The sequence below is a fragment of the Papaver somniferum genome, unplaced genomic scaffold (genome assembly GCF_003573695.1).
Source record: "Papaver somniferum cultivar HN1 unplaced genomic scaffold, ASM357369v1 unplaced-scaffold_19, whole genome shotgun sequence".
Taxonomy (NCBI): Eukaryota; Viridiplantae; Streptophyta; class Magnoliopsida; order Ranunculales; family Papaveraceae; genus Papaver; species Papaver somniferum.
Window position 1 is genome coordinate 16,797,599 of NW_020628818.1, and position 26,868 is coordinate 16,824,466.

At 37.7% G+C, this 26,868-nt stretch overlaps 1 protein-coding gene and 1 pseudogene across 1 annotated transcript; both read left to right on the top strand.

Annotated features, from left to right (window-relative positions):
* The first annotated feature begins 9,538 nt into the window (after positions 1–9,538).
* Positions 9,539–15,887, top strand: LOC113338601 (annotated as a pseudogene).
* A 2,912-nt stretch (positions 15,888–18,799) lies between these two features.
* On the top strand, positions 18,800–20,503 carry LOC113338603 (heat shock 70 kDa protein-like). The gene has a single exon (XM_026583983.1). The coding sequence runs from the start codon at positions 18,800–18,802 to the stop codon at positions 20,501–20,503; it is 1,704 nt and encodes a 567-aa protein (XP_026439768.1).
* Positions 20,504–26,868: the final 6,365 nt, after the last annotated feature.

A 26,868-nucleotide genomic window follows, 5' to 3' on the forward strand; every position in this document is an offset into this window, starting at 1 on the left:
GCGGATGCGAATTACATGGAATGGTATCAATAGTGGGCTCATCCTTATATGGAAAATTTGGATCCGGAGGCGCTGAGACATTTCAAGAATGCGGAGAAAGAGAGTTCAAAATCAAAGGCATCAATGAATGAAGAAGATGATTGGGATACGATGGTGGTACGTATACTACTAATTATGTTTGTATGTGTTGTTTTTTTAATTGTCTATGAATAATTAGAGTATGTGAGTTTGATATGAAAAATTAGGTCGAACGAGTTAATTGGGTGGTCAAGGACATCACCTGTATGTTTAATTCGGGTGAGGACTTAACGATACCTGAACAAAGATTACTCCGCACTCGAGTTAAATGAATAATAATCCCTGAGAAAGGAGGTTTATATGCTTATGAAGAGGACCGACCAAGGAGAGCTAAAAGGGATAGGTCTCCTTCTTCTAGCGATGATATGACACTCCCCCAGTGAGCAAGGTAAATCTAAGCAAGGAAAAGGAGGTCGAGGTGGTAGAGGTGAGAAAGGTGGTCGTGGTTGAGGTGAAAAGGGTGGTCGTGCTGGAATAAGTGTAAAAGGTGGACGTGCTGGAAAAAGTGCTCGAGGTGGACGTGGTGGAGGTAAAAAGACTCCAAATCAAGGTGGTAGTGGTCGAGGTAAAAAATCTAGAGTTGTAGAAAAAGTTGTGGAACATGAGAAAGAGGACGATTTGGATGCGTTTATGCGCTCGTCTTCGGAGGAGGAATCAAGTGAATGACTATTTACTCGTTTTTTATTATTTTACTTCATGGATCTTTCATTATCTAAAACTTTGTCTATTTACTATTTTCGTTGTTTGGTTATGGATTTGGATGGATATTTTTATAATTTCGCATGTACGAATGAATGTTAGTCTTTCCTTTTGTCTAATATAAGAAAAATGAGGAAAAATTCAACATTATTGAACTTTTTGTGCACTTTCAGCTAGGTCGATGCTTCACGTAACCTAGCCGAAAATGTATATAATCCTTGTGTATAATTTTTCGGTTAGAAAATCCCGGTCGTGAACTTAAAAACGGTTAGGAAAAAGAAATTGTAACTGCTTTACGGTTAGGAAATGCATATAATCCTCTTCGTTTACTTCGTCATCCCCTTCTCCTGGGAACATGGTTATTAGATCGGCGATTGCTTGTCCTCTTACTGCGTTTGGTCGCTGATACTTGAGTTCGAATTCAGACAACTGGAGGAGCCACTGAGCGGTTCTTCCCGTCAAAACGGATTTGGACGCCAGATAATCTATGGGGTTCGTTGCGGCTACCACGATGGTTTTGTGTGTCAAGAGATAAGGGCGAAGTTTCTGTGTTGCGTAGATGAAAGGTAAGCACGGTTGTTCTACGCGCGAATACCTTAATTCTGCATCTCTTAGAACTCGACTAACATAATAGATAGGCGACAACTCCTCTCTCCCCATGTCTTGTACAAGGACCGCGCCTATTGCTGATTTGGTAAATGTTGTGTAGAGGTAGAGGGGAATTCCTCTTACCGGTGGTTTGAGGACCTTGGGGCTAACGAGACATTGCTTCAATTTTTCGAATGCGGCTCTTTGTACTTCTCCCCACACGAAGGCCACGCCTTTTTTCAGCAAAGGGAGGAATGCAGTCATTAATTGTGCCAGGTCAGGTACAAAGCGTTGTATGTACGATATTCTCCCTATGAAAGCTTGTAGTTCCTTCGCATTCGCTGGAGGTGCCATGGTCATGATAACCTTGACCTTACTCGGATCTACTTGGATCCCTTCATTAGTCAGCACAAAGACTAAGAATTTTCCTGACGTCACTCTGAAAGCGCATTTGAGGGGATTTATTTTGAGCTTGAACTTTCTATACCTCTCAAAAGACGTCTTCAAATGTGAGACGTGATCTTCGTCTTCTTGTGTTTTGACTACGATGTCATCGACATATACATCTACTGTTTGGTGTAGAAGATCGTGGAATATGGAGGTCATAGCATGCTGATATGTGGCGCCAGCGTTTTTTAGACTGAAAGGCATCACCACATAGTAAAAGTTCCCATATAGAGTTTGGAAAGATGTCTTCTTCGCGTCTGATGGGTCCATTTTTATCTGGTTGTACCCGTTGAAGCCATCCATGAAGGAGAAGCGTCGCTTGCCTCCTGTCGCGTCCAGCGTCATGTCGATGTTAGGTAAGGGGAAATCGTCTTTGGGGCACGCTCGGTTCAAGTATCTATAATCCACGCAACACCTGATCTTCCCGTTATTTTTTGGCACGGGTACAATTTTGGCTAGCCATGTCGGATGCTAAATAGGTTTGATGAATTTGGCTTTAAGTAACAATTCTACCTCTTCCTTTATCGCGAGGGCTATATCCCTAGGGAACTCTCTGCTTCTTTGCTTTATTGGATTGAATTCTGGTGATACTCCGAGGGTGTGAACCACAAGCCCGCTATCGAGTCCCGGCATCTCATTATAATCAAATGCGAAGACGTATTTGTAGTCTCTGAGTAGCATAATCAGTTCTTATCTCTCTTCTTTGTACATGCTCTTGCTTATCAAGATACGACGCTTATCCTCTTGTGTTCCTATATTAATTTCCTTCATTCCTTCCATGGTGAGGTCTTCAGGTATCCGCTCTTCTGTAGACCAAGGTGCCACGTCTATGAGCTAGTTTCGCATCTCATCATCATCGATTGTGTTGTAAGGTAGCTCAGCTAAGCTTTGCTCAGTGTTTTAGGAGGGAGTTTCCATCTCGTTCCTGGACACATCGGCGCAATTCTGTACATCTGTGGATACTTCCCCGGTTAATTTCTAGAAGCGGTATACGTTCCTCCCATCTGGCTTAGAAAAGCGTTGGAATCTGGGCTGTTCTTCTTGTCTCCTTTTCCTTTCGGCGGGAAGTACCATTCTGGATGGTCTAAATACAGACTTGTCCGGCTCCGTCTTTTCTTCCTCTCCCCATTTAGGTAGTGGAATGAGTTGTACTTCGGGCGTTTCATCCGTCTCCTTTGGCTCTTCATAAAAGATTGCGTCTGCCATGTATGCCTCCTCAGGATCAAAGGGGTTTCTCGTGGCTGGAACCCGGTATTTATTGCCTCCTATATTGGTTTTGATACGTTGGTGGTACGTTGACGCCACCACCTTATGAATAAGTATCCATCCTCGCCCTAGTAATATATGGAATGTGGTGTCGTCTTCTAGTACATAGAACGACGTAAGTGCTCAGACCGGACCGACCTTCATGACTAGATTGACGATTTTAATAGTTGTCTGAGCGTGGCCTCCGAACCCCTTCACTGTTGTTACTCGCATTCTGATCGCATACCGCTGTACTCCCAGGATGTCCATTGTTTGCATGGAAACTAGATTCAGGGACGCGCCTCAGTCTACGAAAGCCCTCTTTAGTGGTTGCTTATTGATATATGTCGTTAATTACAAGGGTCTGAGATGTTCTCCTGGGTAGCAGATATCTTCATATGTGAACACAATCGCCTCTTTAAGCAGGGGACCGTAGGGTTTTCCCGCCGCGATAGCTTCTATAGCTTTGGATGCCTCTTTTATTTGATTTTCTCTGAAGCCGAGGGAGTCGAAGAATTGTTGAGCCAACACTGTTATGGCGAACAGGCTAGCTACGTTATCTGTATTTGCAAATGCAGAGTTCTCCATTTCGATTTCGCATGCCTCCTCTTCATTTTCCTCCCAGAATCTCCAAACATCTCTGCTCGGGTCGTGGGAGATCATCATGACCTGGTGTTGTATCGCCTTGCCGCCTCCAGGGATTCCCATCTCGATGTCGCCTACTTCCATCTTCTTCTAGAACATTCTCTGAAGATTATAGCAGTCGAATGTAGGGTGTTGTATCCTTCGATGATAGTGACAGTACCTGACATCGTTCTTGTCAATGGCGCTGGGGTCTATTTTTCTGGGAGGTAGCTGAGTTTCTTTGTTTACTATCCACTGTTCCAACAGACCCACGATCTGTGTCTTGCTACACGGTAAGGGTGGGGGGATCGCTTGTGTACTCCATCCTTCTCGGTTATTATTCGCGCGGATGTTTCTATGAGCAGTTGATACGGTGTTAACTATGTTGCGCCAGATATAATATGAATTGTGTTCTTCGACACAATCAACAATTCTTGTCGCCGCTTCTTCTAGCTCGACGAATGTTGAGAAGCTGAAGTTGACCAAGCTTTTCTTAAAGGACGGAGTTATTCCTAGCACACGGATTTCCACTAGCGCTTCCTCCTTAACGTCCTTATGGAAATCTAAAGTGAGAAGGCGAAACCTGGCAATGTACCTTCCTATATATTCACCTGGTCGCTGGTTACATTTGCTCAGGTCTATAGTTGTGACTTTCCTTTTTGATGAATAGAATTTTTCTAAGAAAAAGAGTGTACATAGTCGACCATGAGTTAATGATTCCTGACTTTAGGTTGTCATACCAAGTGAACGCTGTGTCGGTTAGTGACTTTGAGAACTCCCCTAGATAGAGCTTCTCGTTGGTTGCGTGATCATTCATAGTGGACAGAAATCGGATAAGGTGTTCCCTCGCATTTCCTTGACCGTTGTAGACTTTGAATTTTGGCAAGGTGTAATCCTCCGGGTATTGATATTTCGTGATTTCGGAGGAGTAAGGGCTAGCCATGAAATCATAGTTATCTTACTTCACAACCCTATGGTTCATCTCCAAATACTTAGCCATCGCTTTTTGCGTCACAGTTATAGGTTCTTCCTCATTCTCTCCCGAGTCCTCTGTTGCTTCTTTAACACTTTGCTCAGCACTGGCCATTTTCATAAGTTTTCTCAACTCTTGCTCTTTGCGGACATGGTCCTCTAGATCCTTCTGCATCTCCCTCAGAGATGGTTGTGCGAGGGGTGTTTTATCGACCTCATGTTGTTTGTCCTTCTCGCAAGGAGCGTCTGGTTTTCTTGCTTGATTGGTTCTGACATTATCCCTACTCTCTCGCCTTCTGGGTTGAGTGGCGGGATGTTTGGTGGATTCTCCGTCGCGTTTGAACGGGCGCCTTCTAAGTGTGTCATGGTGAGCTAGGCATGAGCCTCTGGGTGTGGTCGACAAATGTTGAGGGGTGATTTTAGGTTTTAGGTTCTATCCGTCCTAACTACACCAAATGACCTCACTTTACCAAGAGTAGTAAGAGAGAGAGTTTCCTTTCCATTGTACATTGTCCTCCTTTATATAGGCTTTCCAAAATCCCCTTCCTTTTATGACATCACGCCATGTGTCCTAAACCTCTTTAATTACTTCTAATGTCACTCCTTCCTTAATATAACCTCTTTCTTATTCTAATCTCTTCCTTGTCCTTTCCTTCTAATGGGCACTTTCTTGTTGGACTTGGGCTTAGTCCAAGTCCCCATGTCTCCTAATTGACTTAGCCACCCCTTAGGGGGCATCCCAAACCCGCTAAAGGGTACTATTTTTCACGTATAAACACTTACAACCAACAAAATTTTGACTATAAATTGACATGTCACACCAGAAAGCACTTACAGGGCTTTTATCGTCCTCGCTTCCTTTTACTTAAAAGACTCAACTACCCATTATATGACTACTCAAGTCGTGTGGAACCCCATTACGGCTACACTGGGTGGAAATGCAAGGGTGGCAGTGGCAGATATGTGGATGGATGAAGGATGCAGAGTTCTGATTTTACATGATGATCGAGAGAATAAAAGCATCCAGAACAATTGAATGTAAATTATGTAAATATTTTCTGCATGGTTAGCCGGAACTAGAGACATGCTTTAGATATCAATTATGTTGTTGTTTTCATCTTTCATTTAGTAGCTACACATTGTGGCTACGCTGGGTCCTATGGTACGACTAGGCCGTTTGATCTACTGTATGTGCAAAAATGAACTATACATATTTTTGAGAGGATTTTAATAAAATGTCACACCGTTAAAATTGTACTTATAAGTATGTCACTACTTATTTTTTAGTTTAATAAATACCACAATTAACCTTTTCGGACCCATTTTTTTATGACAAAACGACTTATTTCTGTTAGTGACTCGAATCGAGGACTGACCAGGCCATTAAATCATCCCTAAAAAGACACTTAAGACCTCAGACCATCTAACTAGGACAGACTCGAATCATAAGCAATTATTGTGTTTAGTTGCGACTAAATGCCGAGCTAAATTAGAACTCAATTGTTCATCTTCTTCACTAATGAAAACTCAACATTTAATGTTAGATTTAGATTGTAAGGCTAGCTAGGTAAATTATAAGGAACTGATAATAGAATTGGCTGTGAACTTTCTTACTGACATGTTATGTACATCTAGTGATAGATGTATTTGAATTCATAGGGGACTTCTATCAAACATGAGATGTATATGATGATTGTGAGCAAGAGATAAATCTTTGTTCATATTTTTAGACTCGTTTTTGGCCAATCTTCCCCGTAAATACGAATATGATAGAGACCCAAATATCTAAATATACAAAAACTTTACAATTTGTTAATATGGTTTGTGCCTATGTTGTACTCGTGCATTTCTGCATTTTCCATATCTAATAATATGATTTGTACTTGTATTGAAAGTATTGTCGCATAACGCTAAGGAATTGAACATGTGGAGAGCATTGATATTAGATGCTTGTTTTAGGTTATTTAACTAGGAAATTTGTATCTTAGACACTCACCATGCTTTAATTACTTCTGAAACTAAACTAAGTTATTGAAATCTGGAGATAACTCATACAAATAGCACCATGTGTAGGTGAGCATATAGTCGTTTTCTTCTCTTTTTTTTGTAAATTAATAAATGTTGTTCTCATGTATCGTTGAATATGTCACTATTAATATAATTAATGTATAATATAATTGATATATGGGTGGGGGTGGGAGATTTTTTAACCACGTCAATAAATACTGATTTTTTTTTGTTGCAAAAATTTAGCAACGGCTACACTTTGTTGCTAAATTTGTACCAAAAATTGGAAATTATCTTCGTTGACTTAGTCAAGCATTTAGTAACAACAACAAAATATTTGTGACTGCTGATATCTGTTGCTAAATTTTTGTCGTGAATTTTTGTATCAGTCTTAGTTGATTTAGTCAATATTTAGCAACAAACGGTACAATTTTTGTATCTGCTAACTGGTTGTTGCTAATCTTTTCGCATTGCAATAGTTTAAAAAAATTGTCACTCAATATTCGTAACAGCTACATTCACGTTGTGGAAATTCGTGTCAGGACCGCAGTTGCAACCCCAATCTATAACATCTGAGGTCAGTTGCTCAAGCCCATTTTTAGTGTAGTGTAATATCACCAATCTAAGCCGTTCACCTCACAAAATTAACGACAATAGCTCTTGTTGTCTACTGTTTTCAAGGAATAGAATCAACTTTGAACTGATTTTCCGAATTTAAATCTTAACCAAGTCTGAAACAAATTATGTTCCTCTTTTCCCTGTTTTGCGATTTCTCCTTTGTTTTAATTTCTACTGTAAATTAACATTCACAAACCTTTTATTTTCAGGATTCATAAACCCAGACATCAAATTAAATCTAATAAAAATGATAAGTCGTTAATTCATTGTATAAAATTACAAATACACAATTCATGAATTAGCGCGAACACATGATCTTAAGTTTATAATATAAAATTGCAAATACCCATTTGTGTGTACAGAAGAAAAGAAAGAGATAAGGATTAGACATGAATGAGATCGAAATTTTTTTTCTTATAAGGTACAAGTTGTTAGAAAATTAAGAAGAGTAGTTAGCCAATTAGGTAATGATGCCACATATCATGGACTTTTTCAATGTTATTTGACTGACCTAGTGTCCTTTAACAGAACAGTTAGACATAAATGAGATCCATTTTTTTTCTTACAAAGGTAAAAGTTGTTAGAAAATTGTGAAGAGTAGTTAGCCAGTTAGCTAATGATGCCACATACATTGGACTTTTTCAATGGCATTTGACTGATCTAGTGGCCCTTGACAGAATGGTTAGACATAAATCAGATCGAGATTTTTTTTCTTATAAGGTACAAGTTGTTAGAAAATTGAGAAGAGTAGTTATCCAATTGGCACTAATGCCACATATTTTGACTGATCTAATGGCCCTTGACAGAATAATTAACGTGTGTAGCTAAGGATGTAACAACTCGGCTTGGTTCGGTTCAGTTTTTTCTCAAATCAGAGCTGAAACCTTGACTCCCGGATTTTAATTTTCCAACCCAAGATCGTTCCATTAACTAACGGTTTCGATTTTTAGTTTACCTTTCGATTCCGATTTTACCATTCGGTTTCGGTTTTATCACTATTTTGTCAGTTTCATGTAAATGACAGTTAACAAAAGAAAATACTCAACAACAAAAAATGAAAAATTAAAATATAGTAAGACATTAAAATTAAATATAATATTTTAAATTTTAAATTTGTGGATAAAATTAAATATAGTTAACTAAAAGTAGACAAATAGTTGATGTTTTTTCATCGACTATAATTGGTTTTATATTTGGTTTATTTTTTATATCAAACCAAAATTGAAACCATAACTCTCGTTTTTTATCTTTCTGAACCAAAATTAATCACTAGGAAATAGCTCGGTTCGGTTTTTTCCTAATCGATTTGGTTTGGTTCGGTACGATTTTTGCAGATAACCGCTACGACCCCTATGTATGGCATTTTTATATAATTTTATAAAAACGGTGACACCTTTTTTATATCGGATAATTAAAGTATGGTGTTTTCTTGCTACATCTTTGTAGAGACATATTTATCACTGTAGAGACATATTTATCACTGATATGTAGAACTGTAGATTGTGTTTTGTTTCATGATATTCTTCCATGTTCAGTGTTCTTGTGTTGTTTCTTGTTTTCCTCTTGACCCTCCTGGCATCTTTATAAAATTGCCTCTCCATATCGATTCTAGTTTGTCCTGTACCCTACTGTTGACGACTTCAATCTGAAACCATGATTGACCATGTGTTGACCGGGATTTGACCTTCTTATTTATGTCAAACAGATTTCTCTCGAAACTAAATTCCCTTGTTCAGACGGGACACCAACACCAATCTGAATTTATTTCGGTTTGGATTATATAAGGAGAGGAGTTGTACTAGGTTTTATGTTCCTTAGTTACTTAACTTTTGCTTTATATCTCCGGTATTTGCTTTTAGACTAGGATTTTATATCTCGTCATATAAATACTCTCCTGCACATTGAACTTTTATACCAATATAGTTGAGGTGGTTGATCTCCAATCATAGTTATCATCTATTAGTATTCGGGTCTTGCTCTATTTTCGCCCACTGTTACCAGAAGGAGAGGAGAAATAATGTCAAGGTTACGAAAAAAAATCATTGAGAACATACTGTCAAGGTTACCAGACGAAATCATTGAGAATATACTGTCATGGCTACCAGTCAAGTATATTTCAAGATTCAAGTGTGTTTCCAAAAACTGGTGCATTCTATTTCAAGACCCTAATTTTATAAAACTTCATCTTAAACATGCCATTCAAATGAATAGGTTTAATCTCTTGATTAGCAATCATCAAAGGTTATTTACAGAACCTCACATGTTTTTCATAGATCATAATGTTATATCATCATCAGCATCACAATCGCTATCTTCACCGTTTTTAGGAAAAGCTGTTGGGAATGGTAATCCATTTATGTCCCCTAATCACGTTCGGAGAAAATATTGTAAATGCGTTCCTCACACATTTGGTTCTTGTAATGGTCTGGTTTGCATAAAACCATGTCATGACACTAGTACTATTTGCATTTGGAACCGTAGTACGAAAGAATTCAAACAAGTTCCAGCAACCCCGATTGAATATCCTCCAGATGCATCAGGAGATATGGAGTCACGGGGTATTTGGGTTTCGTATGGGTTTGGTTATGATTGCAAGGTTGAAGATTATAAGTTGTTACGGATTGTGGGTATTCAAGGGGAATGTGTTTCTGAAGCTAGAGTTTATACATTAGGACTAAATTCATGGAAAAGCCTTGGGTTTATTCCGTATACCTCAAATTGGTATAGACAGCGTGGTCTACTTGTTGACGGTGTTCTGCATTGGATTGCTATTGAGCGCATTAGATCTGAAGCCCCTCCATATGTTGTTTCTTTTGATATTTGTGATGAGACATTCCGCTATACACCATTTCCTGACAAACGTTTTGCTACCCATGACTGGTCATTTTTGGGTATATGGGAAGGGAAACTTTGCCTTATACTTTACCATGACCAGGATAATGATGTTGTGTGGACAATGAAGGATTATACTTGGACCAAGCATCTGTACATTCGTCGAGAGCTAGATCTAACCTATGGAAGGGCGATTCAGACGTTCCAGAATGGTGAAGTCTTTTTTACTCGGAAGGAGGGGTCAGAGGAGAGTTTGATTTCATATGACCCAAAGCTTGCAAGAGAGAGAGTTTTAAAAATACATGGTCTTCCGTATAACATTAATGTCTTCTTTGGAACAGAACCGTATATCGAAACTTTAGTTTCACTTAACTCAGGTACGTTTGTTGGGCGACACCAAATAGAGGAAGAAGGAAGTTCAACATGGTCCGAAGATGTGTTGTGAAGCACGAAAGTTAGGGATTCTTGATGGACTGGTGTTATAACAGCTTTTTGGGTAGTTGAATGATAATTGTTGCTGACACGCTATCTAAGGTTTTAAGAGCATCATATATATTTATGAATGTAGTCTCGCTACTGCTGATTGTTTTTGTTTATTTATTTTGGTTGTGCGATTAGAGACTTAAATATTACCAGTATGTAGAGTTGGCAGTGGAAACGGCTCTCATGAAAACAAGTAGTTGCCGATGCACTATGTGGCATAGTTGGTTCTGACATAACAAAAAGTGTATGACCATTCAAAGAACCACTTAAAGTTAACTAATAGAAATGACACAAGCAACCCCCACTTCACTGACGCAATACCAGATGAAGAAGAAATTTAACGTGTTTCTCTACCATCATAACCTGTTTTTTCCTGATGGAAGATAACGACAACATTCATCCAGACGAAATCACCAGGCAACCCATGTATATTCCCTCATTTTTATATATTATATACATGGGTTGCCTGTCTAATCTCTTCCTTCATCTTCCAAACCAAATTTGCAGAAACTCTCACAGCATTCTAAATCTCTCCTGGTAAATGATTTTCTTTACTTATTTTCTTACCAAGTTGTTTCTTTCTGTTTTATTTTTCTTTGGATCATTCTAAATATATACTGCAGCAATCTACGCAGCTGGGTAGCTTGAGATTTCATGGTCAAGCATTAGTTGCGCTGCTTACGACTTAAATTCAGCTGATTCAAGTGAGCTCCTCCTCCTAATTTTCTCACACTCCGCTGGGACTATGTTCCTGTTTCTTTGCAGGTTCACATTTAGCGATGAAATTATTTTGGGTGTTCTGTCATGGATTAGCAGCTGTGAGGTTAATTCAACATTTTCTTCACACTTTCCCATCATGCGCTTCCATAGGTATTTACTGGCTTTTGTCGGTTTGTTCAGTAGCCACATTGTTGCGAGGTTGCATATTAAAGGAGTACAGTGACTAGCTTCTAGTTTTTCAATTGAACACTCTTTTTAGTGGATCACTAGGTATCTCCCCGACCTACGGGCGAGGCACAACCTTGTTGTTGTTAACCGGGACTTAAAGTCCTGATGCAGTTAGGTTAAGATTATTGGTATTTAAAAAAACTTAATTTGTTCCATTTTCAAGGTAAGCCTAGGCCTATACCCCTACGTGGGTTAGATTAATGTTAAATTTAGCCAGCCTATGATATAAACTGATTAAGGTTAAATTTAGTTACGCTGTGACAAACTGATTCTTGATATGTAGAACTGTAGAGCATGGAATAAACTGGTTCTAGATATGTATAACTATAAGGAATGCATGCACTAACACCCTCATATCTTAAGATGAGGTGCTGAAAAATTGTCTATCTTTTACTTGAGATGGATGCTTGCGGCTTTCACGTTGCAAAAAATTTAGGACTCCGCATAGATGTTATGTAATCTCTCCTTGATGTTTTATTGGTCGTGAGTTGCGACACACATAAAGTATATAATAAATATCCATAAGTAGCAGTAAATCAAATAAAGTTCCCATTGCCCTAACAATAACAAAGTAAAATGCTTCAAAAAAAAAATAGTAATATAATGTATACACGAAAAAGATGATCATGGCACTTATGTCTATCTAAGGGGTTTGTTGTTGTTGCTTCACGCCGGTTCGGTTGGAATAGTTCAGTGGCCGGTTTGCGTTACTTACTGTAGGAGTACGTGGCTTGATTTTCAACGCCACTTGAAGTTATTAGTCCAGGTAAAATTAAGATCCATCTTAAACTCAATGATTTCGATGAATAGGTTGCAACCTAGGCTAAGAAATCCCCATAAAATAAAAAGAGAGAAAATCAAATATAAGGGACTTGATTTTTTTCCATGAAGATGAAATCCAGGAATCGAAAAGAAAATGGACAGTGTTGTCCCGCGACAATGCATATGTAACGTTAATTAGTTAATAAGTTACTGAGTTTTGATCCATTAATTCATATGTTGGTGGTGATTTTGCTATTTGCTATTTCTGTACTTTACTTTTTCTTCAACTGTTCTATTTTCTTTCTGCAAGTTCAAGTGCTTGTTCTGAAAAATTTGTAAACAATAATTAGATTCTCCTGTGGCATATATTCTTGAAAAAAAGTAATATTCTCGATATCTTTCTACTCTTTTCCAACTTACAAATCTCAACTTACGACACTGTATAAAGTTGGTGATGGGTATGGTAGTGCTGTTGGTGGTGGGTACGGAAGTGCGGTTGAAGGGAGAAGAGTCCCTAATTTCACCTATCTAGCGCTAAATATGGTCGGGCCATGATAAAATATCAGCCGTCCAAAATTAACCAAATTCTGTTAGCATGGACTTAGGAATCTGATTTTTTATTCGGAGTTCACAATTAGTTAGCCGTTAAGAATTTCTGGTTTTCTGTTAATAAAGCGTTTATGGTACTCATAATGGTATGTGTACCATATCTGTTATGGGTGTGGGATTGGTGATTGTGAACCTGTATACACAGCTGAGTCAAACTTTAACTGCATAGTTTCCGTATGTTAGAAACAGACATATATACTTCTTTCAAATGCCAAAAAATCGAAGTAATGAAAGTACGTCTACGACGACATAACAATCTATCACTGATGAAAGACCGTGTGAAATTTTATCTTAGGAATCATTAATCATTGCTGGTTCCATGCAGAGACATATTTAGAGGGCCGGGACATAATATCTGCCATCCTTAATTCCGGAAGATCTCCACCGCTCTTTGATCCACATACATACACACCACCTTTTCTTAGAACATTGATAGAATTTGTTTAGGTGATTGAAAAACATAGAATCGAGCAGGCATCTCATCCTTAAATGGAAAATGGGATTGGTTGGGTGACAAACAAGATGACCCATTTAGAAATATTGATACTAATATCTAATCATTTGAAGTCCTTCGCAATGACAGAATTAAGATGATCTACAAATAAAAAAAACAATTATAGTTGGAAAAAATACTGGTCACTATTTTTGAACCGAGATGGTTCTTGTTTCGTATACCTTAAGGTAACAATCTGTATGACTTCATAGGTGAAGCACTTCTGGTGACCTCCGGCCTTGTTCTCTATTTCGGTGACATGGCAGCTTACACTCTTGCCAAGGTTTGTAGTTTGTCAGTATATTTATTTTACTTATACTCACTTCTCTCTGTAATTCATTCCTAATCGGAAGTTTCCTTATTTTCACAGCTCAACACATTTCTCATTTCGCCGGAGTTACTTTCTGAACAGTATGGTTTTAAAAGAAGTGAGATTATTACCATTATTCAGGTAAATTTCTATCGAAGAAATGGATTTGGATGAGTATAATTCCTGTAACTGTGGCATTAATTGTTCTTTCCTGCAGGGATTCCTGGTCAGCCTTCTCGTGTTACCTGTGTTATATGGTTTTCTTCTACGAGTTTATCACCAGCTATCAGGTTGGATTAGTCCTCAAACTCATGCAGCTGAAGAGACGGATTCCAAAGTGATTGAGAGTTCTCTTCTTTTTTATGCTTCTTTGATGGTGACGTTAGTTGTGATTGCCCCAGCATGGATGCAGTTTGTTCAGGGGTTTCACCATCATCCTTTATTATGGTAAAAAAGTCTTTTCAGTGTTTTTCATCAATTTGGTAATTTAGGAAATTAAGTTGGCTCAGTTTAAGCACTGAATGTTTAAATCAAACAGCTCTGCACTTGTGGGGGGAGACTAGGCTATTTGTCAATATGACTAATTTTGCAAGTACATGGTTTTTCGCAGGATATTGAATTTTGTGTTTGAAGAGCCACTGAAAAGGTTTGCACTATGTATATATTGGGTCACTGTGATATGTACATCAGTTTTGCGCTTTTATAATATTTCAAAAAGTAGCAAAATTGAGAGGATTCTTCTTCGGAAATACTACCATCTTGTGGCTGTTCTTATGTTTTCACCAGCTCTTGTATTTCATTGGTAATGGTAAACCCTTGCATAACCACAACTTGTGTGGCAGGTATGGAAAATATGGCCCTTGGGGAAACATATGAACCAGTTCATGAATGCGTTTACAGACCATCGCGACTCTGAGCTCCTTATTGTCAGGTATAACAGATTTGTCTTCTGATGGCGAGTGGTCTAATTCTGCATTAATTTTGTTTTCCAATCTTTTTGGGTCATGCTGATGTCAGTTCCTTAACGCAGCCATTTTTCACTCTTGCTGGGATGTGCACTTCCTAAATGGTTGTTGACTGATTTCAATGATCGCCCGCTTGCCCCTTTCGCTGGAATCTTGAGCTTAGGAATTGGAGATACAATGGTGAATCTTACTTTCGCTGTTACCGTTACTTTGCATTAAAATAGGACCGAGCTTGAGATACATGGGACATTTCCCCTTCCAAAAGAAAAAAAAAAATTGTATCTATTTCCTATTGGATTTGCTTTTGTTTTGTCTTCAGGCATCAATGGTTGGGTACAAGTATGGGGTTCTCAGGTGGAGCAAAACAGGCAGTGAGTTAACTTTGTGGTTCTTTGAAGTTTAGTCATCAGTACCTATCAATGGCATTAATAAGTATATTATGTTCTTTTTCTTGTCAGAGAAAACCATAGAAGGTACTGCAGCTGGTATAACATCTGTTCTTGCAGCTTGCTCTGTTCTCCTTCCACTTCTAGCATCAACTGGTTTTATAATCTCTCAGGTAAGAAAACATTGAATTCAAATTTATTTCGGTGATATTATCAAACATGCATCTCCGTTATTCCAGCTACAGTCGTTTTGAGGAATGCATTATTTTGATGCTTCAGTAGACAAGTCTGTATCTCAAGACTTGGTTCAACTTTGAAAATAGAGACATGTTGATCATTATAAACAGTTAAACTAGTGCCTTGATCCTTAAAATCATGCATTTCTGTTAAAACTTCTGGCTGAAAATGATTAAAATACGCCGTACTGTGAACTTCGCTGTATCCAAGTTCTATCACTCTTTTGCCTTACTGGACCATTAGAAACACACGGATCCTTTTCCTCCTTTTTTTTTTGTGTGTGGAATTTAGGACTTGGACCGAATCATTTGTTTTCCCTAATCGTTGTCGAATGTTCTAATAATGCAGCACTGGATCTCCCTCCTCATAGCTGTGACTGTGAGTGGGTTATTAGAGGCATACACTGCCCAGCTCGATAACGCGTTCATTCCACTGGTCTTCTACAGCCTTCTCTGTTTGTGAGTAGAGGACACTAGGAATTATTAGATGAGGAGCCTTCTTTGGGTGACATGATACTGTGCTTTCCTCGAGCACAATTTTTGTACATATTCTATACTGTCCCGCGGTAATATACTGTCTGAGATAGCGCCTTGTATAATTGTACCTGAAATTGAATAATATTAAATGAGTTATGGGAAGGTTTTGTATTTCCTGCTGTCTGACCGTCTCCATCACCATTTTTCCAAAGATCTGATAGCCTTCAATTACTGTCTACCTTTTTTCTCTTTTTTTTTGTTGTTAAAGATAAATTTAACTGCTTGAGCGGAGTTTTTAGCGATCCAAAACAAGAAACTGCTTGAACATTGTTTTGCTTATAAAATAGAGATTACAGGTCAAAATGTAGTGTAGCTAATTTACATCAACTGAAGCAAGGTATCGTGTAGACGTAATGTTGGGAGAAATTTGAATTTTATTAAAAGGAAGATAATAATCTCCACCCGCTAGACTCGTTAAAATTGTCCTCCTTCGGGGTGTGCTTCATCCTCTGGTACCACATATGGTCGTCCTGATCTTCTTGGACAATCCTGGAAAGTTGTTTGGGGTATTCTTGGCTTTTATTAAGAACAACTATTTCTTTTTTAGCTAATCTCGTTAGGAAATCGGCAGCCTTATTTGCTTCTCTCATGAGGTACTTACAACCCCATTGCTGGAAATTCTCGAGGTAATATATCACATCAATTAAAGCCTTCATTAGAAAATCTGATGAGCTGCTGTCTAACTCTCCGGTCCATTTTGAATGGTTGATGATCACTAATCTCACATACTCCTCTAGCTTGTCGTCATCTCTTGGGCTTTTACATCTGATGTTCTGCTTCTTTGAAGCTTCCAAGTAATTCCTTCCATCATCTCGACATGTACTTATCAAATCTGAAAACGAAGCGGCAATCGTATTTATCATACTTATGGCTATAGTGGCATCTGCTTGTGCCACCACGAATTTGAGATTACCCACAGCGTGAAAAAGGGCATCTCGAATGGCCCACGCTTCTATCACGCAAATCGGCATTGTTTGACACGGAGCTGAACAAGCTGCGAAAGGACGGCCTTGTGCAGTTCGAAAAATCCATGAAATTACAGCTCGGTTTCCTTTTAGGGAACCATCTGTGTTGATTACATAAGTACGAGGATCCAGTGGCTTTGGCCACCTACACTCTCGAAAACCAGGTCTGGATTTGTCTTTGCGTACATCAATTCTCCCCACAACAATTTCGCTTAACAATCTGTCCAAATAGAGGCATTTAAGAAGAATGTTATAATTGTACTGCGGATAAAAAGCATATGAAAAATCAAAATTTACTAGAATAATTAATGAAGTGAAAACGAATTTAATTTACCTACCTTATATGAAGAGATTGTCTGACTAGCCCAATCTGTAGATGCAGCTTTCTGACCATGAGTCTTGCTTCTTGATTCACCAAGCACTCGACTTGAACGCTTTCACCGAGATAAATAACTTTTTGGCATATCTTCGGAAACTCTTCTGTTGTTAACCACTTGACATCTGATTTATTAACGTCAAAATTACTCCAAATCCATCTATAAACATCTGCTAGAAAAAGATTTTCTTTACTTGAACTGAAACTATCCGGGTGACGACAATGGACCCATGGTCCGGCTCCTAGAATCGAGCTACTGTTATACCCTTGTACTAACATCTTTTTTTTTTAATACTTTTGAAGGTATGCTAAGCGGCTACCTTTATTTATAGGCTAATAGCTTTCCTTTCTAAGTATTTCCAATTGGTGTTAGTATCTGAATTCTATACCAGTTAGTGTTGGAAGCTTCTAAATATTTCATTCCTTAATAATCTAGGATCTCACACCGTTGATTTTTTATCAATGGTAAAATCAACACGCAGCAAGATTACTAATAGGAGGCACATTCTACTTGGGGGTGTATCAAATTTTATGCATGCTTTACCTTTGGAATGGTACACCCCTAACAATTTTCTTACCCCCTATTAGCATCCAGGATGATCAAAATCTGATTCGTAACTCAGAAATTGCAAAAACGTGATCTGATTCCTATCTCAGAAATTATGATTGAGACACACAACGTGATAAAAGATTTTGCGGTGCAATCCAAAATCTCCCAGAGTATCCTTAAATTTTTTCACTATTACTCAAAAAATTTCACTTGGCGAGAACTATCCGGTTTACCATGTGTGTTAGCGTGGTTTCTCTCTTCTTTGCCTACACCTGGGCAGCTTGTGCTCTACTTCTAGGCAATTATGTGGGTACGATTGTTGCTCTATGCTTGCTTTCCGTATTTATAATTACAAATATCATTGTTTGTGTGTTTTTGTAGTCATACAAACACCTACTACAAAAAGGAAGACAGAAAGGAGCTAATATTATCTGACCCTACTACCTACCTTAGGTCCGTCATAAATGTTTCCTCGGGATCACGAAATATTGAAGAGCAAAATAAAGGTTGCCGATCAAGAAAATCTTAGTTTTTGATCATTGTGTAAATGTAACTGTCAAATTAGTAGTGTGAGTGTTTAGTATGTGAAAATAGCTCTAGTTCTAGATAGCGTTCCTGGAACAAACACAGGTCATGTAGTATTGCTGTTCCGAGCACTGCGGCTACAGACATCACCAATGCGGTTAATGAGCTGGAGCTCAGTGTACATGGTACACACGGTGTAGCCAAATATCTCAACTTTCTGGTCCATCGAATCCAGTTTTTGGCCAAGGCGAGCCGCAAGTGCCCCAACCAGCTCTTACTCTGTAGAATAAGCCAATGATGCGCTTTAGGAAGCATAACACAAGGAAAGACAAAGCTTGCACATCCGGTATCATATAAAAAAGCTCAGGGTGAATTCTAGCTGACCAACTTTTCTTTGAGATTTCTAAACCGCCTTTTTCCTCCTCTGCTTCTCTCTATTTAAATTTTCACTCTCATTACTGCAAAAACCCTAATTCTCAGATTTCGTCAAATTCTTCTTCTTTTCTCTCTAACTACACTCATCAGCGACTCTGCTACTTAAATAATGAAGGAAACGGGAAACAGTTCATCAATGGTGTCCAAGAACGTGATTGTAATTGGCATCGACTTAGGTACGACATACAGTAGTGTTGGATTTTGGATCGGAGAAGAATTAAAAATCAGAAAGATTCCATCTTGCGTCGCATTCACTGATTATGCAGAACCCGTAGTTGGTGATGAAGCATTGGTTGGAGTTGACAAGAATCCATCAAACACAGTTCTTGATTTCAAGCGTCTAATTGGGGCAAAATTCTCAGATAATCGTACGAAACTAGACCTTTTTAACTCCCCATTTGAAGTAATTCCTGACCCAGTAAGCAAGAATGATCAACTTAGTGTCATTGTTCGATCATTTAATCGCCTAAAAACAGTCTCCGCTGAAGAGCTTTTGGGTATGATTTTAAAGAAATTGAAACAAATTGCAGAAAAAGGTTTAGGTCTTGATAATGGAGATGTAATTATTAATGCTGTGATTAGCGTTCCGTCTTGTTATAACAACGCTCAGAGATTAGCAACCAAAGTAGCAGCATCAATTGCTGGGTTTGGGGCCTCACGTCTTGTTAATGAAACTTCAGCAATTGCACTTGCTTATGGATGGCTAAAGAAGATGAAGAAATCAAGAGAAGACCAGCAGCAGCAGGGTGTTGAAACAAGAACCCCTCAAAAAGATGAAGAGAATGTGTTGATATTTGATCTTGGTGGAGGAACATTGAGTGCTGCGGTTGTCAATATCAAAGATGGGTGGAATAGGTACAAAGTGAAATCTGTAGCAGGTAATACTCATCTTGGTGGCAAAGATTTCGATGATCTTTTATATCGACACTGTCATCGCATTCAGTTCAATAATTCATCTGCACGTCTCAGATCTAAGAGCAGTTTAAGGTTTGCATGTGAAAAGGCTAAGAAAGATCTAACTAATCCAAATGTTACAGAAACAGAAGTCAGTGTGCATTTTTACTACGTTCGATCTCCGAAAGAATTTCTTCTAGTGCGTTTTCCTGTGACGCAACATGTGTTTGATACGGAATGCAAGGAATTGTTTGATAAATGTCAGGAAGCAATTGTCCAGTGTCTTCAAAATTCAGGGATTTCTCAATTTCATCAAGTTATTCTTGTTGGTGGAAGTACAAGAATTCCGAGAATTCGAGAAATGTTGAGAGCGTTTTGTGGTGATGAACGAGGGTTTTGTGAGCTTATGGAGCCAGATGCAGCTGTTGTTCAAGGAGCGGCGCTTCAAGCAGCAGTTTGGAGTGGTGGAGAAGCATCGAGTAATCTTCTACTGGATGGCATTTCGATTACAGATGTTGTGCCGATAAGTTTAAAAACTTTAGCAATGCCTAACTTGATTCCGAGAAACACGGAGATTCCAATTGTTAGAATACTTAGTCTCAAAACTGCAAGGAATAATCAACGTAGCTTCTGTTTTGGGGTTCATGAAGGTGAAGAGGTAATAGTGGAGGACAACAATCTTATCGGTCATTTCATCTTTGATGGAATTCAAGCAGCTGAAATGGGATTAACAAACATTACAGTGTATTTTTCTGTTGATCGTAATGGCATTTTTAATGTAACTGCTGCTGAGGATGGAAGTCGTAGACGACAATTAGCTAGGCGGGTGATTAACAGAATTCCAAGCCTGACGAGCTCAATGAATTTGAAAGAGATATGGAGAATCCAGAACAGGAGGAAAGTAAGAGAAAGAATCTAGAGGCGAAAATGAAGGTATGGCTTTTTGTTAATAAACATATGTCAAGAGAAGTGCCAGATGATTTTTCTGCGGGTCTCAGTGCTACTCAGGAGGAAATGCTAAGGCAGGCACTGGCAGATGCAAAGGGATGGTTAATAATTAATGGACTGCCGGAAGTAAGAGATTCTGAACTTTATTTGGAAGAACTGCAGCGTAGATATTTTCTGATTTTACATGACGATGGAGAGAATTTGAGAGAATATCAGAAAAAATTATTTCAACAAAAAATGATTGAGAAATTCGGATATGATATCTTAACTGAAGACATGCTGCAGATATGAGCCATTTGACCATGCTGCATCTTTGTTATAGTTCTGGGCCTTCTGGGCTCCTGGCATCTTTGTAAACCCCTTAATCGCCCTCTACATTAGAGATTGCAGATTACAATTGATGAAGAATGAAAATATAGATGCTTGGATACAATGACTCTGTTTCTGGTTAGGTGCTACATTCACAGCTTAAATGAAGTATTCGCACTAGCTCTTAGTACTGTACTGCAATGACAACCTAACTTCTCCGACTTAACTTCATTTCATTTCATTTTTGGGGCATGTGAGATTTTTTGTCACAAGACAAATTTTCACCACAAGGCAGATCTTAGAGTCTTGGGGTACATCTTGGGCCACAATTGCAGGTCATGGTGCTTGATCACAGGGATAATTTTGGATGGTGTAGTTTTGAATCACAATGACATACATGATCTCGTTCTGTATTGTATAGGTTACCGCCTTCAACGGTAGATTAGTTTATTAGTTAGTATATGACACCGTACACTATTGTTGACAACTGCATTTATATTTTGTCATAGCCCGTCGAAATTCATTGACATGGATGAATTTTCTGCCTTCTAGTTAAATAACAGACCAAAGTTTTCAGGTTTGGACCATTCCAAGATGAAGGAGTGGTGCTCTCCTCCTACAATACTTACAGTACTATTACTACTGCGTATTAGGGCGAGATTTATAAGGTGTTTGGATATAACAACTCTACTTTCCCAAAAGCAGAATCAAATTAGAAGTGGAAGAAGAAAAGAAAAGAAGAAAAAATTTATTGTAAAAAAAAGTAACATATTTTTCTTTTAGAAAACGTGTTGATTTTGTGTTAACAAATTAATTTCTGACTTTACGGCTTAATTAAATCAGAAAATAACTTCTCGGTAAGTATTCAAACACCTATTAAAGCCCTTTTGGATATGCATTTAGAAATTACTTTACAACTTTTAGAAGTTAAAAATCAAGAAGTCAACTTAGCGGTTGAATTTCAAACAACTTTTAGAATCAAAAAATTTCACTTTTTATGAAGCAAAACAATTTTGTTTCTAATTTATATTTATACTTCTAGTATCTAAACACGTTATTAGAAGAGCAACTCTGTAGGGGGCTTTCCTAACAACTTAGAATGGTACAATATAAGAGTTACAAACTCACGTCTTAGATATCAACACCACATTATTTTTAACCTAGCTAAATTGGGGCCTATACCACTTAATTGGGGCCTATAGGTTTTTCCTTCTCACACCGCCAAATTACTCTAGGCACCCAAACCTTACAAAAAATACTAATTTACCTCCACATTAATTTCTAAAATTCACTCATATAAATTCTAATCTTTCCATTTTCAGTAAATCCAAAATCAAAAAAACCTAAACCTAAAAAATCTTTCTATTTTCATCATAAACTTTCCAAATTCTCAAAACCCTAATCAATTTTTTTTTAATCTTCTACTCCGACGATCTTCGATCTAACCAAGAAGAAGGTAAATCTCCATCAACCCATCTTCTTATCTTATTGATTTACATCTTTAAATCATCGTTTTTGACAAATCAAAACTCTGATTACACCCAGAATCGGTTTTTATTGACAAATCGAATAAACCGATTCTGGGTTTTGTTTTCGACATGAAGAGCATACACAGTGATCGGTTTACACAAAGATTAACATCAACGAATTCTGGCTTAGAAATGAAATATGAAAGTACATCGCCAGAATCGGTTTATATATGTAATATGTATAATCCGATTAATATAGTCTTTTCATCTTTTTTTCATAATCGGGTTACATAGTTTTCTTTATGTACCGATTTTTAACTTGATTTTTGTTTATTTTTTGTGTAGAATGGACTTCGGACACCTACCATTCTACAATAGTGATTTAACCGTGTAGGATATCCTGAGGCAACCACAAAGAGTGCCAGTAAGGAGCCTATATAAGTTTGCATTCGGAGTTGAAACCCGTCTTGAACAAGCCCTCGCATTGATTGATAATCTTTCACTTGAAGAGCTTATTGAGGTCATCACTTTCGCCAGGATGAGGAGAAACCTGATTTCATCTGGGAGGGAGCTCCATGCAGAATTTGAAGGCATGTGGGAACTAATGTCTGAAGCACAAGCTGCTGCTCCTGATGGTGGTGATGCTGGTGCTGGTGCTCCTGCTGATGGTGGTGCTGCAAATGCTCCCGGTGGTGCTGTTGTTGCTGATGCTGGTGCTCCAGCTGTTTAAGTTTTAGATATTAAAAGTTTAGGTATATAAGACTTGTGGTTATCTTAAGTTCTTAACACTCTTTTAAGGTTTTTATTTTGGATGATATCTGTGTTGAACTTGATGAACTTGAAGCTTTAATTATAATTATGTGTTTATCTATAACTCTAGCCTGACATGCCAAGAATCGGTTTACTCGATATGTCATTATAAACCGATTGTGCAAGCCAATCGTTCTGGATGTTTTGGAATCGGATCACATTTGGAAATATATAAACCGATTAGTATCGGTGAAAATTCAAAATTTAAAATGACTTTAATTGGTTTACTTTTGTCGCAAGAAAGGCCGATTCTTGTGGCATATAAACACAATCGGTTTTTATTGTGCTTCTAAAAGACCGATTATTTCAAATTATTTCACGTTTTTCAAAAAAAATAGTCGTTTGGGACTTTCTCTATAAATAGAGACCTCACTCTTGGACCCCATTTGCCCCAAAATTGATCATTTTATTCCCCCTCACTCCGTATACTCCACAACTACTCATTTCATACATATACATACAAGAAATGACATCATTCGACTCCGAGGAAGATTTGACAATCACGAAAGCATGGTATGCGGAAAATCGGCTTAGACGTCAATCCTCCGAAAGGGAGGATTCAAAAACCTTTTGGGTTAAAGTACACAACATATATATCCAAGAATTTGGAAATCCTAACGCAAGAAGTGTTCAAGTCATCCATGAAAGGCACCTAGTCCTTGAAAATGCGATACTTGCTTTTTTAGCTCTCCAACCTCCGATTTTTAACGCTCGCCCCTTCACCTTGTCCATTGCACAATTTGTAAGTAATTTTGTGGTTTTTGTTACGTACCCCATGTTGTGTTATCTTCCAACGAAACACCACTAACAAATGTAAGCTTGTTTTTGTGTTTTTGTAACACGAAGTCGTGAAAGCGCGCTACTTGGAAGTAAAGGGGGAAGCATTCGTCTTTGATGCAAGCTATCACTTCTTGACAGATAGAATCCCGGAGGATAACCCGGACTACTTGGATGCGGTATCGTCTTCGTCGAAGGAAGATTGATGGCTTTAGAAGATTTTGTGGGTAGACCTCTATGTAAACCCTCACGAGACTATAACTCATCCACTAGGATCGCCCAGGGGTTTAAAGGCTTGATGCATGTGCTAAATGCATCCTACAATAATAATGCAATGAATGAAAATTGGTAATGAAAGGAATAATCGGTTTATATATGTCACAAGTAAAATCCGATTTTCATAATCGGATTATAAAACATTTCAGTGTTAACCGATTATCGATGTCCTCTGGTAATTCTAAACACCAATCCAGAATCGGTTTACAAGTGAATTAACGTAAACCGATTCTGAGTAATTTTGAAAAAAAAATCAAAATGTTGATGTTTTGATGAACTCTCTAACATTAGTTAATCTTACATCCAAAAAAAAAATTAACCCTTAATATGATTAATTAGTGTTAATTAATCAGGAATAAAATAGGTAGTTTGGTAATTATTTTGATAAAGGGTGGTGTGAAGTAATTTCTAGTGACCTTTTTTATCATTTAGCCATAGGCCCCAATTAAATGAATTTTTAATCTACCGATTTAAATTACAGTTTTAATTTTAAAAATGTGGGATACTGATACCCATTTTTTTACTACTTTGCTAAGGAATAATCTGGTGACGTTTTATATGAAACTAATGTTTATCAGACTCGTAATAAACCGAAACAGATGGAATCAAATAACTAAACCACCAGCCAATAAGTAAACCAGATTAGGACCAAATTTTCAACACATAATCCAAATCCATCTAACTTTATTTAGAGCCTCTCTTATCCTATTATTTATCTTCATATTCAAACATTTAATCATCATTCGTAATCCTCATATGACACATTAAATTTTGTTTTATGCGTAATAAGAATGTTAAACTTTATTCTTAATTCTTAATAATAATCATTAAATGAAGTATTGATTGAATTGTCATACAGTAGTACATAGTGTATGATGAGTAGGTAGTGGTCTCTGCCAAGGCCCAACTCCCCAATCACACACTAGCCACCAGTACTGTACTACTATACTGTAAACACAATAATTCATTTATTGACACTAAAAAAGTGAAGAAGAAAAAACCAAATTTGATTTTATAAACGTTCAAAATATGACTCGTTTAATGCTGCTTGACTATAACGTTGATGACTTGTTGAATTTGACAGTCACATGTCTTGAAATTGAACTTGAGACACTTGTATGTTAAAAATTTGATACAAGAATTACCGAATTTTACGAAAAATTATCAATGCAGTACGCCCAATGATACGTCTATCCGCTTCGATAAAAGCAGTTTTGTTTTTCATCAAATTTTTCAAAAGAAGCTATTTTAAAGCTTCATTATACTACATCAATTTCATAATGATTTTTTCATTTCTTTTCATTTTTACCCAGAAATTAATTAGACAAAACAAAGTAAAATATCACTTTCCTCGAAATAAAAAAGAGTATATATACGGATTTGAGAACCGATAGAATTTAGTGGTCGCAGTGGCAGCCTTAGTAAGTCGTTGTTTACTCGCACATGCATGATATGGGCAGTGATGGTTTCAAAATTCAAGCTGCACGGTATTGACAAAAATAGTCAAAATTTTAAGTGCCTTTCTATCAAGCTTATATGGTCAATTTTATTGACTGATTATATTTGTTATCATTAAATGCAGTCAGTCTTTGGCCAGTTGTAGGTTACTTTTGAATGGATAATTAGCCCCCATGGTTAAAATGACAAAATTTGAATCACGAGTGAAGTCATTTGAGGAGGGTTGCTATTATAGGGTGGTGTCATATCTATCAGTTGATGTTAAAGGTAAAGTGAGCTTCTCATTACCTTCTTTATCACAGCAGAACCACGTGCTTTGCTTTGGTCTTGGTCTAGGAATTGGGGTCTGTTTATTCACAAGGTTGCTATTTCACCAGCAATAATGGCTGCACGGCTATGAAGCACGGACACACAGGTATTGGCTCCGTGTCCGCGTCAGACGCGCGACCGACGCACGACGCACGTGGGACACCGACACGACACACGTGAAGAAATCTATACTCCATTTTAGTAGTTTGTTGACCTAGTGTGTCAAGGAACTCAGTATAATAGTTAATTTTTCAATATGTGAGCTAACCTAACGGTATAAAATAGAGTTTTTTCATGTATTTGCGTGATTAATGTATTTGATATACTATAACAACATGATCTTAGTATATAAAAACCATTTTATAAATGTATATATAGACGTGTCCGTGTCCTGATGATTTTGAAGTTTTGCCGATCCCCGTGTCCGTGTCGTGTCGTGTCCGTGTCCCGTGTCAGTGTCCGTGCTTCCCAGCTGCACGGACTATAACATTTTGAACTGTAAAACATAGTAGTTATAGTAAAATGGTAAATCTATATCTATATTATAGAAACGACGGTGCAGTTGTCAGATTTTCTTTTTGATCGACAAAGATTTTGGTATGTACGAGCTGGAAATCCTGATATTTCTTTTAATCAAAAAAAAATTTGTGCCGACGAATTTCGAACTCAGGATTACCAAATGATTTTATCGTTGTGCTACAATAGTTGATATTGATATGCAGTCATTTGACACTCATCCATATAGGGATTATGTCACTCTGGATAGTCGTTTAAATCTTACACTGAAAAACTATGAATCTTGAGCCCCATCTTTTTACATAAATTGGTTAAAAAGACCAAAATCAACAATTTCTGGGTGAAAAGGATATTTAGATTTTGATACTGTTTAAATGGACAAAAATGTAAAAATAACCAGGGTGTAAATAGT

Bases quoted from the DNA above. Each gene is read 5' to 3' on its own strand.
- LOC113338603 (XM_026583983.1), top strand. From the start codon at position 18,800: ATGAAGGAAACGGGAAACAGTTCATCAATGGTGTCCAAGAACGTGATT.